Source organism: Chrysochloris asiatica, unplaced genomic scaffold (assembly GCF_000296735.1).
Source record: "Chrysochloris asiatica unplaced genomic scaffold, ChrAsi1.0 scaffold00087, whole genome shotgun sequence".
NCBI classification, from domain to species: domain Eukaryota; kingdom Metazoa; phylum Chordata; class Mammalia; order Afrosoricida; family Chrysochloridae; genus Chrysochloris; species Chrysochloris asiatica.
In genome coordinates, this window is record NW_006408605.1 from 10,479,806 (window position 1) to 10,499,083 (window position 19,278).

At 48.8% G+C, this 19,278-nt stretch overlaps 1 protein-coding gene across 3 annotated transcripts; it reads left to right on the plus strand.

The window, feature by feature from the left end:
* The first annotated feature begins 4,730 nt into the window (after positions 1–4,730).
* Positions 4,731–17,373, plus strand: SLC4A9 (solute carrier family 4, sodium bicarbonate cotransporter, member 9). 3 transcript variants are annotated; one of them, XM_006866147.1, is made up of 21 exons: positions 4,731–4,948; positions 5,285–5,445; positions 5,711–5,824; positions 6,415–6,470; positions 6,769–6,926; positions 7,161–7,248; positions 7,696–7,850; positions 8,174–8,290; positions 8,447–8,621; positions 8,750–8,883; positions 9,052–9,329; positions 10,396–10,454; positions 10,664–10,852; positions 10,978–11,091; positions 12,593–12,754; positions 12,892–13,070; positions 13,735–13,807; positions 15,678–15,746; positions 16,003–16,176; positions 16,758–16,913; positions 17,320–17,373. In XM_006866147.1, exons 1-21 carry the CDS (start codon positions 4,731–4,733, stop codon positions 17,371–17,373), a joined length of 2,883 nt encoding a protein of 960 aa, XP_006866209.1. The 3 variants fall into 3 exon arrangements, with proteins under 3 accessions (XP_006866209.1, XP_006866210.1, XP_006866211.1); XM_006866148.1 differs by having other exon boundaries at positions 8,174–8,286; positions 8,476–8,621; XM_006866149.1 differs by lacking the exon at positions 10,664–10,852.
* Positions 17,374–19,278: the final 1,905 nt, after the last annotated feature.

Below are 19,278 nucleotides of genomic sequence, written 5' to 3' on the forward strand. Positions count from 1 at the left end.
TTTTTTTACCCTTATGGTCATTTTTAGAGTCCTGGTGTGGCACCATAGGATAAACACTTGACATCAAGGTCAGTTTGAACAGCAAGTTTGGCACTTAACAACAACAACATGTACCAGTATTACTTTATATGCATTATCTCATGTATGAAACTTGTAAAGTTGTCACTTTTATTATTCCCATTTTGTACATAAGAGTACTCGGGTTCCACTAAGATAAATCTCTTCCCCAATTGCTAGAAAGGGAGACCAAGCCAGACATCCTAATATTCCTGACCTGGCCACTCCTTCCCCTTCTGGCTCCAGCTCAATGCAGTGTATAAGTCTTTCCTGGACCTTGCAAATCATTTACCCCAACTCACTCAATTTACAGGTAAGAAAACCAGCTCAGTGGGGGAAAGGAGCATTGCCCAAGAATACTTTAATAAATTTGTGACTAAGCCCGAATGACAGCCTAGTCTTTGGCTGGTCAGACCAGGGTTTTTTCTAGTGCTCACACCTGGGCTGATGACCCACACAACACACCTCCACTAGGCCCTGTCTGGGAGGTGGTTGATGCCGGTGGGGGACTGACATTCCCATTCTTGTGCCTTACCAACCTGCCCAGCTCAGGAAATGGAAGTGTGTGTAGTAGAGCGGTAGATGTGTGTGTGTGGAGGGTGTGTGGGGGTGGGAGGTGGAGGCATTGTTGTTGTTAAGTGCCGTGGAGTCGATTCCAACCCATAGCGACCCTGTACAGGGTTTCCGAGGCTGTAAATCTTTACGGGAGCAGAAAGCTTCATCTTTCTCCCGCGGAACAGCTGGTAGTTTCGAACTGTTGACTTTGCGGTTCGCAGCCTGATTCGTAATCACTACGCTAGCAGAGCTGTCTGAGTGGAGGCATGGTAGCCTTTTATTGCAGGCAACCCTGGAAGCCAGGATAGCTGGGATTACAGAGCCTGGAAGGGAAGATGTTTTGATTTTGGGTAGGGAGTGCACACTAAGCCAGTGCTCCCAGTCTCCCTGGCTTCATTTCCTCTTAAGGTTGAGGCTCATTTTTGAGACGGAAATGCTGGTCATGAGGTTAACTACCCTCTCAGGCCCCATGTCAGTAGGTTTTCATCCTGGAACTGAAACCATCTTCCCACTCAGACAGCAAGCACTCCCTTCCAAACGAGTAATACAAGGTGTAAACACTCAGTCCTCTAATGCCTGCCTTGGGGCCTCCATGGACTTGAAGTAAGTCTAAGTCTACACCACCGGAAAGGCTGACAGGGTCCCACCTCTCAGGTCCTTGGTATCTAGTAGGGGTTTGGCCCACATCAGATTAGCATGATTGTTCCTCCCTTCCCCACCCTCCTATTGTGCCCCTTCACCTCACCAGGCTAATCACTGGTGGGCAAGGAAGAGAACCAAGCACACTGTTCCTGACATCTCGCCATCTTGGAGCCTTGGCAGGTCCGCTTCTGTATAAATTCCGACGCTTTGTACAAGGGAGTGGCCTCAGCGATCCTGTTCTCGGAGAGGAGCACCCTCTTGTGGCTTCCAGGAGAAGTGCAGTTTCCCACCCCCGCCCTACACCACTTTTGTGTGCTCATGGAACAAGTATTTATTGAGGGCCACTAAGTGCCAGGTGCTGAAGAAGATAGATAAGATACCTGCTCTGTAGGCAGTACATGTCTGTGTGTGTGAGTGTAGGGGCAAGCAATAAAGGAGAAACAAATAAATGAGGTAGTTACTAGTAGTGACAATGGCTGTTGTTAGTTGCCTTCACATTGGACTTGGCAACCCCATGTATATCAGAGTAACTAGGAAGAAAATAAAACAGAGAAATGTGACAGAGAGTGACTCACAGGAGAAACACAGGGAAGAATGGAGAAGGAAGTTTTCCTTGAAAGGAGACCTGGGTGACAGGGTCAGTCATGAAAGGATTTGGGGCAAGGAGCAAAAGCATTCTCTGTTGAAGAAAAGGCTACTGCAAAGACCTTCTGGCAGGAACTTGAAAGGGAAAATAGCATGAGATCAGACAGGTGAGCTGGGCCAGACTGGATTCTGTAGGATAAGATACATTTTTTCTAGTTGTTGTTAGTTTACTTAAATGGGTTCCAACTCATGGCAACCCCTTGTGTTGCAAACTAGAATTGCTCCATAGCAATAATGGAATTTAATCTTAATGGAAGCAGATTGTCAGACCTTTCTTTCCTGGTGCCGTTGGATAGGTTCAAACCACCAACCTTCCGGTTAGCAATCAAGTGCAAACCATTTGTATCAACTAGGGACCTGATTCTAGACTTAATGTTACTGTATTTAATGAGTTCTGAACAGAAGAGTAATGTGGCTCGATTGCCAATTAAAAGAACTCCTTAGGCTGCTGTGTGAAGACTGGACTTTGAGGGAAGGCAGAAAGAGTTGAAGCAAGGAGATTATTGCAGACACTAGAGGGCTAGTGAAATAACTCCGGTGACAAATGATGGCAACTTGGATCAAGGTAGTAGTGCTGTTTTGTCAGTGGTGTTATTAAGTGCAATTAAGTCAAGACCAACTCATAGTGACCTTATGCACAACAGAACGAAACACTGCCCAGTCCTACACCAACCTCACAGTCATTGCTACAACTGAACCCATTGCTTCTGCCACTGTGCCAATCCATTGCGTTGGGAGTCATCTTCCTCTTTTTTGCTGACCCTCCACTTCACCAAGCAGGATGTCCTTCTCCAGGGACTGGTCCCTCTTGATAATATATCAGAAGCATGAGAGAGGAAGTCTAGCCATCCAGTCCTTCCAACACAGATTGGTTTGCTCTTTTGGCAGTCCATGGTACTTTTAATATTCTCCTCCAACACCATAACTCAAGTGCATCAATTCTTCTATGGTCTTCCTTACTCACTGTACAACTGTCACATGAATATGAGGTTACTGAAAATACCCTGGCTTGGATTAGGGTACCTTAGTTCTCAAAACACATTAAAGGGGTCTTGTGCAGCAGATTTGCCTAATGCAATATGTTGTTTGATTTATTGACTGCTGCTTCCATGACTTTTAATAGTTGATCCGAGCAAAATGAAGTCCCTGACAATGGCGATCTTTTCGCCATTTATCTTGATGTTATTTATTGGTCCAGTTGTGAGGACTTTTGTTTTCTTTATATTGAGGTGCAACCTATACCGTAGACTGTGGTCTTTGAAAATCTCCATCAGTAAGTATTCTAAGTCATAGTGCTGCTGGTGGTGGTGGTTATGTGCCGTGGAGTTGATTCCAACTCATGGCAACCTTGTACAGGGTTTCCGAGGCTGTAAATCTTTACAGGAGCAGAAAGCCTCATCTTTCTCCCGCGGAGCGGCTGATAGTTTCAAACTGCTGACCTTGTGGTTCGCAGCCCAATTAGTAACCGCTACGCTACCAGAGCTCCTTAAGTCATAGTGCTGTTGTTGTTGTTGTCAGGTGCCATCGAGTCAGAACCGACTCATAGCGACCCCATGCACAGCAGAACAAAACAATGTCCGATCCTGGGCCAACCTCACTACCGCTGTCGCACTTGATACCATCAGTGATGCCACCTGGCTGATCCATCTCGTTGGGGGTCTTCCTCTTTTTCTCTGACCCTCCATCTTACCCAGCATGACATCCTTCTCCAGCGACTGTTCCCTCCTGACAATATGTCCAAAGTATGAGAGATGAAGTTTAGCCATCTTGGCCTCCAGAGAGCACTCTGGCTGCACTTCTTCCAAAACAGATCTATTGGTTCTTTTGGCAGTCCATGGCACTTTTAGTATTCTCCTCCAACACCACAATTCAAAGGAAACAATTCTTCTACGATCTTCCTTATTCACTGTCCAAAGTCATAGTGCTAGAGATGGGGAAATATGATTGGATTCTAGGTATGTGTTGAAAGTAAAGTCACCAGGATTTGCTAATAGACCACATTCCCCTTTGCTTGCTCATTTAACTCAGGAACCCTTCACATACAACCTCTAGTTGGCTCCTCTGTCTTCATTGGGGGGCTGAGTTAGAGGAGCAGACCCCAGGGGCACCACTAAATTGGGAGTTATCAGGTGTTGTTGGACATAGGAATTTATGACTCAGGAATTATGCTCACTATGAACAGTATCCGTTTTCCATCGCCGCTGTCTCCCTTACTACACTTGGCTTCCATAGATCTGGTTCTTTATTGGAACCTTCTGGTTTGAACTGCAAGGCCGGCGGTTCAAACTCACCAGACACTCCTCAGAAACTCTATACAGGGACCCTATGACTCAGAACCAACTCAACGGCACTTAACAACAACAACAACAATTTGTCCAAGTGAGTGTGTCTGTGACCCCAAGCTGTGTTGGTGATACCCAAAACAGTCCTGTATGTTTGTTGTTTGTATATGATACAAGGTAGGAGGCAGCATAATCAGCCCTCAAATCCAGGCCAGCCATTTACTCCTATTTACACACAACACAGTGGGGTCAGACCGAATCCCACAGGAAATACAAACACATACCTTGGCCTTAGGTTGAACATTTCTAGAGAACCTGGGAAAGGCAAGGCTGACTTATAAATACTCAGGGGTGGAGAAGCATGAGGAGTAGTAGGCAGTGAGGAGCTGGAAGTGACCGGGTCTGCTCTAGAGACAGCAGACCTTGCTGTGTTTGTGCTGTTGTTTAGTGAGAGGTACATTATAAATACAGCCAAACAGAAGGTCCCTGGCATCAGAATCCTGACATCAATTTGCCCCAATCCCAAGATTCTGTACAAACCTTACCAAGATGAAGTTGCCAAGCCAGGAGGAGTTTGAAGCCCCCAGTCTTTCTGAAACTGTTCCTGCAGGACATCTGGATAGTGGCCTTGGCACTGGCCCCAGTCCTGATGGTCTGTCAGACACAGGCAGCAGGGAACTGGGGGTGTCCAAAGACCCCCTGCTCTTCATTCAGCTCAACGAACTCCTGGGCTGGCCTGAGGCTCTGGAGTGGAGGGAGACAAGCAGGTGAGTAGGATCCAGGCCAGATTTGTGAGTGGAGTTTGTCTTTTACCTAGCAGGGCCTCTTTCATGATCCCCAGCTCCTCTTGTGGGCTTCTTCCACCCACATTTGGGATGTCTCCCTGGCCTCACCCTTCATGATACCTACCTAACCTTCTTTACAGTCTAGTTCTGAGTTTTCCAAGATCCAAGATGAGGGGAGACTACCTCCATGGGGGGACAATCTGTGACACTGGGCCCAGTTCTCCCCCATTGCTCTACCTTCTCTATCGAAGTTCCCCGGCCTCCCCCTTCCTGGGCCTGGGAGAGGTACCCCCAATAGCACTGTACAACCCCCCACAGGTGGGTGCTGTTTGAGGAGAAACTAGAGGTGGGTGCGGGCCGGTGGAGCACGCCCCATGTGCCTACACTGGCACTGCCCAGCCTCTACAAGCTCCGAAGCCTGCTGGCCGAGGGCCATGTACTGCTGGATTGTCCAGCCCAGAGCCTCCTGGAACTTGTAGGTATGGAAGGAAACTTTTTCAGTAAGGGCCTGGGCAACCAGGTCACGTCTCAAAAGTCTTGAAATTTTCCAGAGCCCATCCCATCCCACCCTTTGGATTGTCCATCTCTGTCACAGGGTAGAAACAAAAAAGCTGAGTGGAGGAGCAAATTCATTGGCCTCTGCATTCCCTGGGACTCCCAGAGGGAAGGGGGCAGATGGGAAGCGGGGGTTGTGGAGGCAGGAAGCCCTCAGGAAGGGATTTGAGCCTCACATCTGTTCCCCAGAACAGGTGACCGGAGTGGAGTTGCTGAGCCCAGAGCTGAGAGGGCAGCTGCAGGCTTTGCTGATGCAGAGACCCCAACACCACATCCAGTCCACAGGCATCAGGCCTTGCTGGGGTGAGAGGCTCCTCCCTGGGGTGGAAGGGCTCCAGGTTTCCCCTGCACTTTCCTAGACCAGCTGTGGCCTAGACTCTCTCAGATCTCAGCCCAGGACTCATGCACAAGGAATAGTCAGTAGTAATAGTATTGGAAGAAGAATGGAGGGTCTGGCTCTGTAAAAAGGTTATACTTGGCTAGGCACTATGCCAGGAACTTTATACACAACATCGCATTTAATCTATACAGTGACCCAGTAAGGTAGTACCACTACTTTGCCCATTTTAGAGAGAAGAAAACTGAGGTCCAGAGAGAGGAAGAGTGTGTCTAAGTCACACAGCTTACCCATGGCAAAATTGGTCAGGAAGACCTGGTGGGTTCACCTGCATAGTTTTACTCTTAATTGTTGTTGTTGTTATGTGCCGTGGAGTCAGTTCTGACTCATAGTGACCCTGTACGGAGTTTCTGAGGCTGTAAATCTTTATGGAAGCAGAAAGCCTTATCTTACCCCCGTGGAACAGCTGGTAGTTTCAAACTGCTGACCGTGAGATAAGCAGCCCAATTCATAACCACTTAATCTTAATTAATCACTGCATAATCCTGTCTTGTAGGGTCTGCCCTGGCAAGAGAGGCTTCTCATGATGAGGAATGCCCCCTGAAGGAACAGGTTTGTGTCCCATCCTTGGGCACAGCTGGGAGATGGGTCAGAGATGAACATAGTCCTGGTATGGCACTGTGGGTTAATGCGGTGGACTGCAAGGTTGGTTTGAACTGCAAGGGTGGTGGTTCAGGCTCACCAGCCACTCCTCAGAAACCCTATACAGGGTCTCTATGAGTCGGAACTGACTCAACAGCACTTCACAACAGCAAACCCTCCATTTGACCATTCATCAGCCAAGAGATCTTGCCAATGTCTCCATCCTCAAATAAACTCTCATCTTATGTCTTCCTGAACCCCCATTCAGCATCAGAACCCCCTGAGACAGAAGCTGCCTCCAGAAGCTGAGGCAGGGGTTGTACTGGCTGGAGAGCTGGGGTCCCTGGCACAACCGCTGGGGGCCTTTGTGCGACTTCAGGATCCAGTGGTGCTGGGGCTCCTAACGGAGGTGCCAATCCCCAGCCGGTGAGTGAAGGGCAGGGATCCTGAGACCTAGAAGAAGGACTTTTACCAGGGAGGAGGTGTGGTTCTCTGAGGGTTGTAGGGGATGGTGCTCAGAGGTCTGTATGGTGGTGGTGGTGGTGGTGGTGGAGGGGGTACAATGGTCTGGGCTGAAGAGTAGGTGCACATGAACATATGTATGGGGGCTGGATAGGGAGGTCAGCTTTAACCCTCTCTGGGGCCTGGTTCCTTCCTCAGGTTTTTCTGCCTCCTGCTTGGCCCCCCAATGCAGGGAAGAGGCTACCATGAGATGGGCCGGGCAGCCTCCGTCCTCCTCAGTGACCCGGTGAGCTGAGCAGGCATGTGTGAGTGAGCCTGTGTGGTACCTTCTGTCTGGGTGACTGAGTACAGCCAAGAGGCTGCTGCAGCTTTATGTGTGTGTGCTTGAGGACTGAGGTTTGCTTCATCACCACTATAGCCCATTATATACTGACACACAGGAGACACTTGACTCATTGAAGGAATGAGTGAATAAATGCAAGCATGAATGAATGCTTGAGTAACTTGTTTGCCTATGTGACTTTTGTCTTGTTTTGTTGCTGTTAAGTGACATCGAGTCAGTTACAACTCAAGGTGACCCTGTATAGGGTTTCTGAGGAGTGGTGGGTGAGTGAACCATCAACCTTGAGGTTAGCAGTCCAGTGCTTACCCAACAGTGCCACACAAGATACTGTGAAACTACCTGTCAGTGTCCAGATCAGCACTTATGCCTATTCTGTGGCCCTTTCGTCAGCAATTCCAGTGGTCCGCTCGCCGGGCCAGAAGCCACCATGACCTTCTGGCAGCCCTGGAGGCCTTCCTAGAGGAGGTGACAGTGCTCCCTCCAGGTCGGTGGGATCCGACAGCCAGGATTCCACCGCCCAAATGTCTGCCCTCTCAGCAGAAAAGGTACTCGGGGCCATCATCCAATGCAGATCTTCTCTACAATTTCTGGGTATAGTTCTACTATTGGGGAGGGGCAGAGGTCTCAGACTGTCCTAATTCTGTATCCTGCTCTCTCGCTGGAGATCTTGAAAGAGTGCCTCACCCTACTGCAGCCTAGCTTTTCCATCTGTAAAAAGGGCCCAGTCTGACCCAGACTTCTTGGAAGGCCATGTCTCATCAGTCAGAGCGACTGGCCTCCTCGGCAGAGACACGAGCAACCACCAGGGGGCAGGGCGTCACGAACTCTGACGCCCATATGTGAACTACTCACCTCAAATTCTGCCCAGATCTCTTTCACAAATGCGTGAAGTCAAGGACACCTCCGTCCCACGTGGGGCCCCAGCTGAGGGCAGGAATGGCCATGGGTCACACGCGGCCAACCCGGAATTACAGCGGACTGGCAGGTGAGGCGAGCTGGGGTAAGGGTAAGGGTTGAGTTCCTGAGTGGGGATGGGGTGGGGTGGGGTGGAGGAGCAATCATAGTGGGTTATGGGATAAAATGAAAGTAGATAGGGGTGTGGGGCAATGGAACTGGATCACTGAGGACCCACTGGCGGGAGGCTGTTTGGGGGTCTTATCCAGGATGTACGCCGCAAGGCCTCATGGTACCCCAGCGATTTCTTGGACGCCCTGCACCTCCAGTGCTTTTCGGCTGTGCTCTACATTTACATGGCCACCATCACCAATGCCATCACTTTTGGGGGGCTGCTGGGAGATGCGACCGATGGTGCCCAGGTAGGTAGAGCTGCCTATGGTGTACAAGCTGTGGCGCCCAGCCCCTGCCCTTCATTCCTTGGAACTATCTGTGGGATGGGGAGGGTCTCCAGAAGCTTGGGCTGGACTGAGCCCTTGCTGGCATCCAGGGGGTGCTGGAAAGTTTTCTAGGCACATCAGTGGCTGGAGCTACCTTCTGCCTGCTGGCAGGCCAACCCCTAACCATCCTCAGCAGCACCGGGCCAGTGCTGATCTTTGAGCGCCTGCTCTACTCCTTCAGCAGGTAGGAGAGCTGCCCCACCTCATCAGACCCTCATCAGTCACACCCTAGACCTGGTTCTGGCTGTGTCAATGGGGGAGAGTAGGAACTATCTGGCTTGAGGGGCACCTAACCTGGGTTAGGTGGGAGCAGAACAGCTCTGCTGAGCCCTGCCTATCTCATACCCCTCAGAGATCACAGCCTGGACTACCTGCCCTTCCGGCTGTGGGTGGGTATCTGGGTTGCTACCTTTTGCCTGGTGCTGGTGGCCACAGAGGCTAGTGTGCTGGTGCGTTACTTCACCCGATTCACCGAGGAAGGCTTCTGTGCTCTCATCAGCCTCATCTTCATCTACGATGCCATGGACAAAATGCTGAACTTGGCCCATGCCTATCCTATCCAGAGACCTAGCCCTGCCATAGCAGGGTCCACTGTCTATGGTTGTCTCTGTGAGTTCCGAGACCCAGAAGGTGGGTAAGGGAGATTGGCCGGGGGTAGAAAGTACAGGAGGGAAGAGAATCATCTCCTCAATTTCCATTTCTGGTTACATTTGAGGGAATGTAGAGTACTTACTGGAGCTTTGAGGGGACCCAATAACCAGCAGCATTCTTTCCCACTGAGGTTCTAAATCAGTTGAGAACTGAGACAACAGAGTAGCAGACAACGCTGGAGAAGAACATGAGTGAATGAGCTTCCTAATGATGAAACCAATATTAGATCGACCTGCACTGGTAGGCAGTTCAAACCTACCAGTCACTCCTGAGACACCTTATACAGGGTCGCACGAGTAGGAACTGACTAGACGGTACTTAACAACAGCAATGCCCACCCAGTCAGGAGCACTACTGGTGCAATGGTTAAGTGCTTGGCTACGAACTGAAAGGTCAGTGGTTTGAACCCACTAGTCGCTCTGTGGGCGAAAAATGTGGCAACTTGCTTCCATAAAGATTACAGCCTTAGAAATCCTATGGGGCAGCTCTACTCTGTCCTATAGGGATGTTATGAATTGGAATCAACCAATACCTACTCAATCATGGCAGTATTGGATAGAGACAGCTTCCCAAGAAAGGGGCGAGGAAGGATCTGGGCCAGGGACACCAGCTGTTTCTCCCAGAGAGGTTTGGAGTATTACACTTGAAACAACAGGACTGGGGAAGAAGTGTTCCCTGTAACATGTACCAGGCCCTGTGCTAGGAAAGAACAAGACCATTTCTGGCTCTGGGGGAAACACATAAATTCGTAAATCTAATAAGTCAGTATGCACATCCATTCACCAACATTTACTGAGCATCTACTCTGCTAGATCCTGTGCTGCCTACCAGGCATTGAAATAGGTAGAGGAGTTGAGTGGGGGAGGAAACAAGGGTATGTCCTGAGAAGCACAGACTTGGTAGCAACAGAATTTGCATACAGAAGAGTTATAGTCAAGAACTCCCTGGTTCTTTGATTCATCTGGTCCTCTCAAAATAGGCTCTGTGGAGTTGGAGAAGGATCCAAGGGCAGGGGACATATACCTGAATTCTTCTCTACTAACAGGAAATGAATCTCAATGGACAAAGACAAGGTCAAAAGACATCGGTGACATCTTAAGTATGGTAAGAGTTTAGGAAGGGTGGAGGAAAAGATTTCCTATAGGCTAGGAAACCCCTCAGATTTCACTAAGGCTCAGTCATTTCTTAGAGTTGGAGGCTTCCAACCATGGGCTCCTGGCATCTCAGTGGGTTCCCTTCCCCATCAGCTGTGTCCCAGGTGAGAAGGATGTTTGTTCGAGTGCCATGACCATCCTGACCACCTCTCCATGTAGGACCTAGGTCTGATCAATGTGTCATTGCTGCCCCCACCGGAGTGTGTCCAGCGGGGAGGCCACCCTCGTGGCCCTGACTGTCATACAGTCCCAGACATCGCCTTCTTCTCCCTCCTCCTCTTCCTTACCTCTTTCCTCTTTGCCACGGCCCTCAAGCATATCAAGAACAGCCGCTTCTTCCCCTCGGTGGTGAGTGTTTTCTCTTTTTCTGTGGGGGAGGCCAGGCTCATCACCTGGAGCCTTCTCTGCAAATAGAAAAGGATGTGGAGAGAAGGGTAAGCCCAACTCTGGTTGAATGTCCATTGTGTGGCCAGGTACGCAAGGTGCTTGGTGACTTCTCCTCAGTTTTGGCCATCTTGCTGGGCTGTGGCCTTGATGCCTTCCTGGGCCTAGCCACGCCAAAGCTCCTGGTGCCCAGAGAGTTCAAGGTGAGAGCTGGGAGTTGGGGGGTGAGGGGCAGAGGGGAAGATAGGGCCAGCTGGCAGGACCCTTGAGGAAGATGCATAGATACTGTCCTTCTTCTTACCCCTGTAAACCTCAGTTTCCTCACTAACACAGGAATAATAGGATTGGTCTCATAGTCTTTGTGAAGACTGAATGAGGTGCTGTGCCAGACACACAGTGCGCACAGAACACACCCTAAAGTAAGAGGATAAGAGCCTGAGTCTGGTCAGCTGGCCCTGGGTTTGAGTTCCAGCTCTGCCACTTCCTGGCTGTATGATTTTAGAAAAGTTCATCCACATTTCTGAGCCTCAATGTCTTCATCTATAAAATGGAAATAACTAACACTAGTACCTGCCCCCATAGTAGTTACGAATTGGGCTGCGAACCGCAAGGTCAGCAGTTCGAAACTACCAGCTGTTCTGCTGGAGAAAGATGAGGCGTTCTGCTCCCGTAAAGATTTACAGCCTCGGAAACCCAGTACAGGGTCGCTATGAGTCAGAACCTACTCCACGGCACACAGCAGCAGCAGCAGTGCCTGCCCCACAAGTGGTTTTGAAGTTTACAGAAGATCGTAGTATGAAGCACTTATCACATACCAAGTCCTCAGTAAATGTCAACTATTGTTGGGAAGCCCTGGTAGCATAGTGAGTTATGAGTTGGGCCGCTTCCCATGAGGTCACAGCTGCTCTGTGAGACAAAGATGTGGCTTTTAGCTCCTATAAAGATTTACAATCTCGGAAACCCTATACGGGCTCCCTGTGAGTTGGAACTGACTCCACTGCACACAGCCACACCATTACCACTGTTGTTATGGACTCTTTTTAACATTGGCTTGGCCGTGTCTGCTCCACTACTCCCCACCCTCTACTTGGTAACCCCATCATCTACTCTGACCAGATGAAGCTCTGGCCGGAGCTTTCTTCCCACACAGATAGTGCGCAGGACACATCTTAGCACTGACTCATAGACTTGGCTTCCCCCAGGCCAGGAGAGCATGGGGAAGGCTCAGGGCCTCTGAACCTGAGGCAGCAACTGGGTCTCCACCCCCACACTGACGCTTATAATCAGAGCAGATGCAGACACACCCAACCCAGTCTCTGCCCTAGATCAAGGCAGGTCTGAGCCTGAGTTGCCCCACCCTAGATGGGGGTGGGAGGGAGAATGGTGGTGCCCAGGGAGGAGGTATCTATGCCCAAAAGTGTGGTCAGGGTGCCTCCTCCTTATTTTCCAAGGAAGGAGGGATCTTGAACTCTTGATTCCAGCCCAATCCTTATGTTAGCCCCCTTCCTTCTGCCCTCTTTTAGGGCACTAGGAGTCTATGAACCATGTACACATATGCACACACAGATAGACACATGCATACACTGTTCCCATTTAGTATCATGTCTTGGGAGAGGTGGAAGATTTCCAGGGCTCGAGTGTGTGGGTGAAGCACTGTTGGGAGACCCTCTCCAACCTGTTCATGGAAAACTCTCTTCCCCTTAGCCCACCCTGTCTGGGCGTGGCTGGCTGGTGTCCCCCTTTAAAGCCAATCCCTGGTGGCTGAGTTTGGCAGCAGCCCTGCCTGCTTTGCTGCTTTCTATCCTCATCTTCATGGACCAGCAAATCACAGCGGTTATCCTCAACCGCGCAGAGTATAGACTACAGGTAAGGTCCTAGACCCTTATAGACCAAGGGGCAGAAAAGCTCCAGGGTGGGATCTGGTTCCCCCTCTCCCACCACAGAGAACAGAGTACCTAGGCCTGGGCTAGCTTCCTTCTCATTGTCTCCACCATTACCTGCAGAAGGGAGCTGGCTTCCACTTGGACCTCTTCTGTGTGGCTGTGTTGATGCTGCTTACCTCAGCACTTGGGCTACCCTGGTATGTCTCAGCCACTGTCATCTCCCTGGCCCACATGGACAGTCTTCGGAAGGAGAGCAAAGCTTGTGCCCCTGGGGAGCCCCCTCACTTCCTGGGCATTAGGTGAGGCTGGTATTCAGGAGGCTGGGGTACAAGGCATTATTTGGCAGCTTTAGTTCTAAGCTGGTGAATCTCTCTAACTGTCCATGAGTACAACAGTGAAGTGAATGGGAGGGTTCTGGGCTCTGAGATGATTGAGTCAGAACGTTCTTCTCCTCCTATCTAGGGTCTGGCTTTGGGGGCTCTGGGTGTCAAAAGGGGCATTCTCAATTTAAGGACGGAAGCAGCCAGGACTGAGGTAGAGGGAGAGATGCCACCTAATAATCTCTTGATGTAGAAGTACAGCATTGCTAATACAAAGTAACCCATTACAGACAATTCTGTAACCAATGGAAATGTTATCTCACTGTCTAAAGTACTAGAAATTAACTTTGTAGATTATAAAATGTGAGCCTTTATGGCAGTGTAAAAACGGCTAATTTCCCGTCAAAATAAAAACAAAAGCAACTATGAGCCTGAGCTTCGAGGGTTGAAGTGCCCCGCCTGCTCCTCTCCACTAATTTTTCACACCAAGCTAAGGCCTTCTCCCTTCTAGGCAAACTGCTGGGGGATTCCCTCTAGTCCCCTGTTGTCACTATCTGTAATGTTGTCTGGCCAGGGCTCTGGCCTGGGTGCCCTGGGGGCTCTCTGGGACCCTGGCTATCCCCACCCTGGCTCTCCCCCACAGAGAGCAGAGGCTGACGGGCCTGGTGGTGTTCATCCTCACAGGAGTCTCCATCTTCCTGGCACCCGTGCTCAAGGTACCTTTGTTAGGTCATGACCAGAGCAGTGGGCATTAGAAATATATCAAGAACTAACATTGGTTGGGCATTTACTATGTGCCAGGCACTGTGCTAAGTTTTCTCCATACATGATCTCATTTACTCCTCACATGTACTTCCCAAGTAAGGAAACTGAAGGCTAAGGAGGCTAAGTAAACTTGCCCACCAAGAGAGCCAGGTTTTGAACTTACATCTATCTGAAGACTCAACTTTTACCCAGTCGATGTCTCTCCCAGTGGAGCAGGACCACCACCACTAGTCTAAGCATTAGCCTTGTTTCAGGCTCCCAACAAGCCTTAGCCTCAAAATCTGAGTATCACATGCCAGAAGAACTCTGAGGCAAACCCCCCTCTCTTCTCCCTCATCAGATGTTTAGAGGACACCTGCCATGTACAAGCTTCTGCTAGGCACCTGGGAGAAGTGGAGGTTGGGAGGAGGAGGGTGCTAACAAATATATGCAACCAAGTCCTTGCCAACAACATACACATGGACAACCAACACACACACACACATAGACAACATACACATCGGTAACAATTAAGCAACAAATAACAGCAGAAGTGTTCAACAAGCAGAGACAGCAAAGCAGTGGAAGATGTCAGACAGGAGTCACTGGCAAAATGACATGAGGTTAGGGGAAGGAAAGGTCACAGCGGCTGGGTAAGAGTGGAGTAGTAGAAAGAGCCAGATGGACTGGATCAGCCACTTACTAAGTAGGTGACTCTCCTTCAGCAGATATTTACTGAGCCTAAACCATAGACCAAGTACTGTTCCAGGCGCTGAGGATATTTTTGCTATTATTGTTGTTGGTTGTGATCCAGTTGATTTTGACTCCATGCGTGCAGAATAGAACTGCTCCTTAGACTTTTCAAGGATGTGCCCTTTTGGAAGCAGATCACTAAAACTGTCTTCCAAGGCACGCTTCTTGTTGTTAAAGTGTTGTCTAGTCAGTACCAACCCACAGTGACCCTGTATAGGGTTTCCAAGGAATGGCTGGTAAGCTTGAACTGTTGATCTTGAGGATCAAACTGACTTTCCTAGGTTGGGTTCAAACTACCAATCCTTCAGCATAATATGTTGCTGTTGTTGTTAAGTTCTGTGGAGTCAGTTCCAACTCATAGTGACCCTGTATAGGGTTTCCAAGGAGCAGCTGGTGGGCTTGAACTGCTGACCTTGCAGTTAGCAGTCCAATGCTCATTCTACAGCACCACACCTGGAGTCCGAGCACAATATGGTAGTGATCAATAGAGACCATTTTCCCATCCTTGCAGTCTGGTGAAAGGAGACAGATTAAAAACAAGTAAAACAAGAAAATAGGATAATTCTAGACAGTGATAGTTTCTATGAAAAATAAAGGAGGGCGAAGTGATTAAGAGTGCCTGATGAGTGTGGGGGTGGGGAACTACTTTAAGTTGGGTGGTCAAGGAAGGCTTTTCTGGGTGTCAGGAGATAAAGCATGAATAATGAGAAGGAACTGGCCATGGAGAGGCCTGGAAGAAGAGCATTTTAGGCAAAGGGAAATAGCAAGGCAAAAGGAGGCTAGCATAGTGGGCGCACAGAGAGTAGAAGAACCTGCAATAGACAAGATTGGAGAGATAGGCCGGGTGATGGGCAAATTATTTGTCTCTGAAATTCACTTTCCCCATCTATAAAAATGAAGACAGAATTTGTCTCACCTGAGTGTTGTAAGGATTCAGTGGGATCAGGCATGTCAAGTGTGAAAGGAAAGGAAAAGTCTGGGCAGGTTTAGATGTTAGCTGCTGCAAAGATGGAGTTGGTGCCTAAGCTGGAGAATTTGGGTGGTTGACAGATGCAAACTCCTTGTCAGCTCTCCACTTTTTTCTACCAGTTCATCCCAATGCCTGTGCTTTATGGTATCTTCCTGTACATGGGGGTGACAGCACTTAAAAGCATCCAGGTAAGCCCAGCCCATTAAAATTACCTGGCAGCCCAAGTCCTCTTCCTTTTCTCGCTTTCTTTTTTCTTTTTTTCATCAGTATCTCCTGGCTGCATTTGCCAATACCGCTCCTTCTTTCCTTTCCTGCCTATCCTGAGACTTTGCTGCCACATACTGGGTGGGGAGAAGGGCTTGGGAGCCTTCTGGGTGGGGTTCACTAACAGTGACAACCTTCTACTACCTGAGTGCACTGTTTGCTTCCTTCTCTTGTTCCTAGTTCACAAAGAGGGTGCAGCTATTGTTGATGCCTGTGAAACATCAGCCAGATCTGCTGCTCTTGCGGTATGTGCCTCTGAGCAGAGTCCACTTGTTCACAGCCATCCAGCTTGCCTGCCTGGGTCTGCTTTGGATCATCAAGTCTACTCCTGCAGCCATCATATTCCCCCTCATGGTGATTTGGGTGGGAGTGGGAAATGGATCCTAACTACATGGGTTTCCTGGGGCATTCTGGGAGATTCTGACCCTAGAAAGGCCTTTTCAAAAGGAAAAATGTATTTCACCTCTCTCACTTTTCTTGGCTTTACTTGGTTGGGAATGATAGCGCAAAGAAAGATGGGCAAAGGCTGCCCACAGATGGGATACCTGAGTTTCCTCCATCTCAACATCTTTGGTCTGAACCTCCATAAGGTAGAGATATAAAACCCAGAAGGACACTGAGATCCTGGAAGAGGTAATGCTGATACCTTAGTTCGAATCATGGGCTTTGCAGTAGGACCAACGTGCTTCCAATCTGGGAAGTTACTGATCTCTCTGGGTTCCTTGTTTCTTTTCTGTACAATGGATCTCTCTGGGTTCCTTGTTTCTTTTCTGTACAATGGAAAAAATAATTGTATCTAATTCATAGGGCCGTATTAGCATTAAGTGAAACAATGTACAAAGCTTAGCATATAATACAAGCTCAGTACATTTAGATATTGTTAATGTTCCTGATATTGTGGCTGACAGCTCTGGGCTATGTTTCTATTCTTGCAGTTGCTGGGCCTAGTGGGGGTCCGAAAGGTCCTGGAGTGGGTCTTCTCACCACAGGAACTCCTTTGGCTGGATGAGTTGATGCCAGAGGAGGAGCGGAGCATCCCTGAGAAGGGGCTGGAGCCAGAGCACTCATTCAGTGGCAGTGACAACGAAGATGTGAGCACCAGACTTGGCTGTTTCAGGGGATGAGATGGGGCTGGGGGAAGGGTGGGAGAGCTCTCTTGGACCTGGAGTAGTCCAGGAGCTGCTCTGTAGTTCTATTCTCTTTCTATTAAGCTTGGACAGCTGATCAACACAGTAACTCCCTTATCTCCTTATTGATAGAAGTGAACCAATGAAGTGAGGAAAATCTTTGTCCATAGAACTGGGGTCCTGGTTTACTATGAATCCATGGGGGTGAAAAAGGGCTGTGGACACACTCTAGTGGGGTATCTTTCTCAGCCTTGAGCTATGTTGTCTCTCTGTGGGTTTGTATCTCTGTCACTCTTGGTTCTTTTCTCTCTCTCTCTCTCTCTTTTTTTTTTTTCCTATTTCCATCGCACCTCGGCTTACTCTTCTATAGTTGGACCTGATGTATCATCCAAGGGCTCCAGAAATCAACATCTCTGTGAATTAGCTGAAGTAGGAGTCTGGGAGTGGAGGCCCTAGGAAGCTGAGCATGAGGTGAGGGTGTGACGAAAGTGTTCCTGATACCAGATCTGGAAACTTCTAGCACTGTATGCAGACCAGCTTGTTTTCTCTTCACACTCCCATCCCTCATGAATCCTGGAGTGAGCGTCGTTGTAGAAAGGAAAGAATAAAACAAACAATGGGTACCTGGGCTTGGTTCCCTGCAGTTCTGAAGTCTGGACAGTAGAGGGAGCACAAGCTAACACCACATGGGGATGTGAAACTTGGGGAGGTGAGATGGCAATGACAAAAGAGGGGGGAAAAGGGTAGGAGAGGAAGGAAGAAGAGAGCCTGATGTTCCTTTCTATTGCCCCAGAGACTCCTCCCCTAGGCTGCAAAGACTCACACTCCAAACAAATGGAGGGCTGCTCTCTCACTTGCCCTCTCTGTCACTCCTTCATTTTTTTGTTCATCCATGTATCAAATCTTTTAAGTACCTGTCATGTGCATATGTCCCTGGGTGGCACAAACAATTTGAACCTAGCTGCTAACTGTAAGGTTGGTAGTTCAAACCTACCCGGTGGCACTGCAGAAGAAAGGCCTGGTGGTCTGCGTTCGTAAAGTTTATAGTCAAGAAAATTCTGTGGAGCACAGTTCTATTCTGTAATACAGGGAGTCACCGTGAGTTGGAATCTACTGGCTGGTAACAGGTTGGGTTTGGTTTAGTCATGTGATTACTAGAGAAAACAATGGTAAGTAAAATAATCACCGTCCCTCATCTCAGAAGGAGTCCTGGGTTAATATGCCAGACTGCAAAGTTGTTTGAACTGCAAGATCGGTGGTTCAAGCTCACCATCTGCTCCTCGGAAACCCTATACAGAGTTCCTATGGGTCAGAATCAACTCAACGGCACTTAACAACAACAACAACAATCTCAGGAAGTTTGAATCCGACAAATAGGCAACTGTTAGAGTGGAATAGTGCTGGATGGGGGAAACACAGGCTGTAGGAGAAGCAAGGTGTCTAACTCCCTCTTAGAGGGTAGTGAGGGTGGAGTGGTGGGAGTTCAGTAAGCCTTCTAAGAGGAAATGGTCCATAATCTGAAATCTGAAGAATGAATAGAAGCTAGCCAAGATGAAATGGAGAGAGCACAAAACAAAAACAGTAAGAAAAAGCCATTGTCACTGAGCCAATTCTCTATAGGACAGAGTTGAACTAACTGCCCCATAGAGTTCCCAAGGCTGTTATCTTCATGGAAGCACACTACCACATCCTTCTCCATGAATTGGCTGGTTCAAACTACCGATCTTTCAGTTAGCAGCCAAGAGCTTAACCACTGTGCCACCATAGCACCTTCTGACAGAGGGCACAACAGGTATGAAAGTCATAGGTGTACTCTCTCTTGAACAACAAAGCACCCTTTTCTCCAAAGGCAACACAAAAGCCTCCACCACTTTTAATGAAAAGATTTGGGGGGCAGCAGGAGAAAGAATGATTCATCAACTGTCCCAGAACAAGATCTTCTGGGCTTCATTTATCCCTTATCATGTCTTCCTGCTCTGTTCTCTGCCCTACGGCATCGGACTGAGCACTTGCTCTGACCTCACCATGTTTTTTCTTAGTTCAAAGGTACCAGGTACCCAGGAAGTCAGGACATTTGTTGACCTTTGATCTAACTGTTGGATGCTCAGTCTGCTGGGGACCTACAATAATGAAACAGGACTGAGGGCAGCTAGATAAGACCTTGGTCACCTCTCTGAGTAGAAATGAAAAAGAGCAGAGACAAGCAGATTTACTAGACTGGTGGAAAATATTGGTAAGCCAGAAAGACTGACCAAGTTACTTGTCACTGTCTAATTCTTAAAGGGTTCCGAGTCCAGAAACCCTTCCCATTTTGTAGTTTCTGTCCTTA

Coding starts and splice junctions, on each gene's coding strand:
- SLC4A9 (XM_006866147.1), top strand. CDS start 4,731: ATGAAGTTGCCAAGCCAGGAGGAGTTTGAAGCCCCCAGTCTTTCTGAA. Junction 9,330..10,395: donor TGAGTTCCGAGACCCAGAAG/GTGGGTAAGGGA, acceptor CTCTACTAACAG/GAAATGAATCTCAATGGACA. Junction 11,092..12,592: donor TGGTGCCCAGAGAGTTCAAG/GTGAGAGCTGGG, acceptor TCTTCCCCTTAG/CCCACCCTGTCTGGGCGTGG.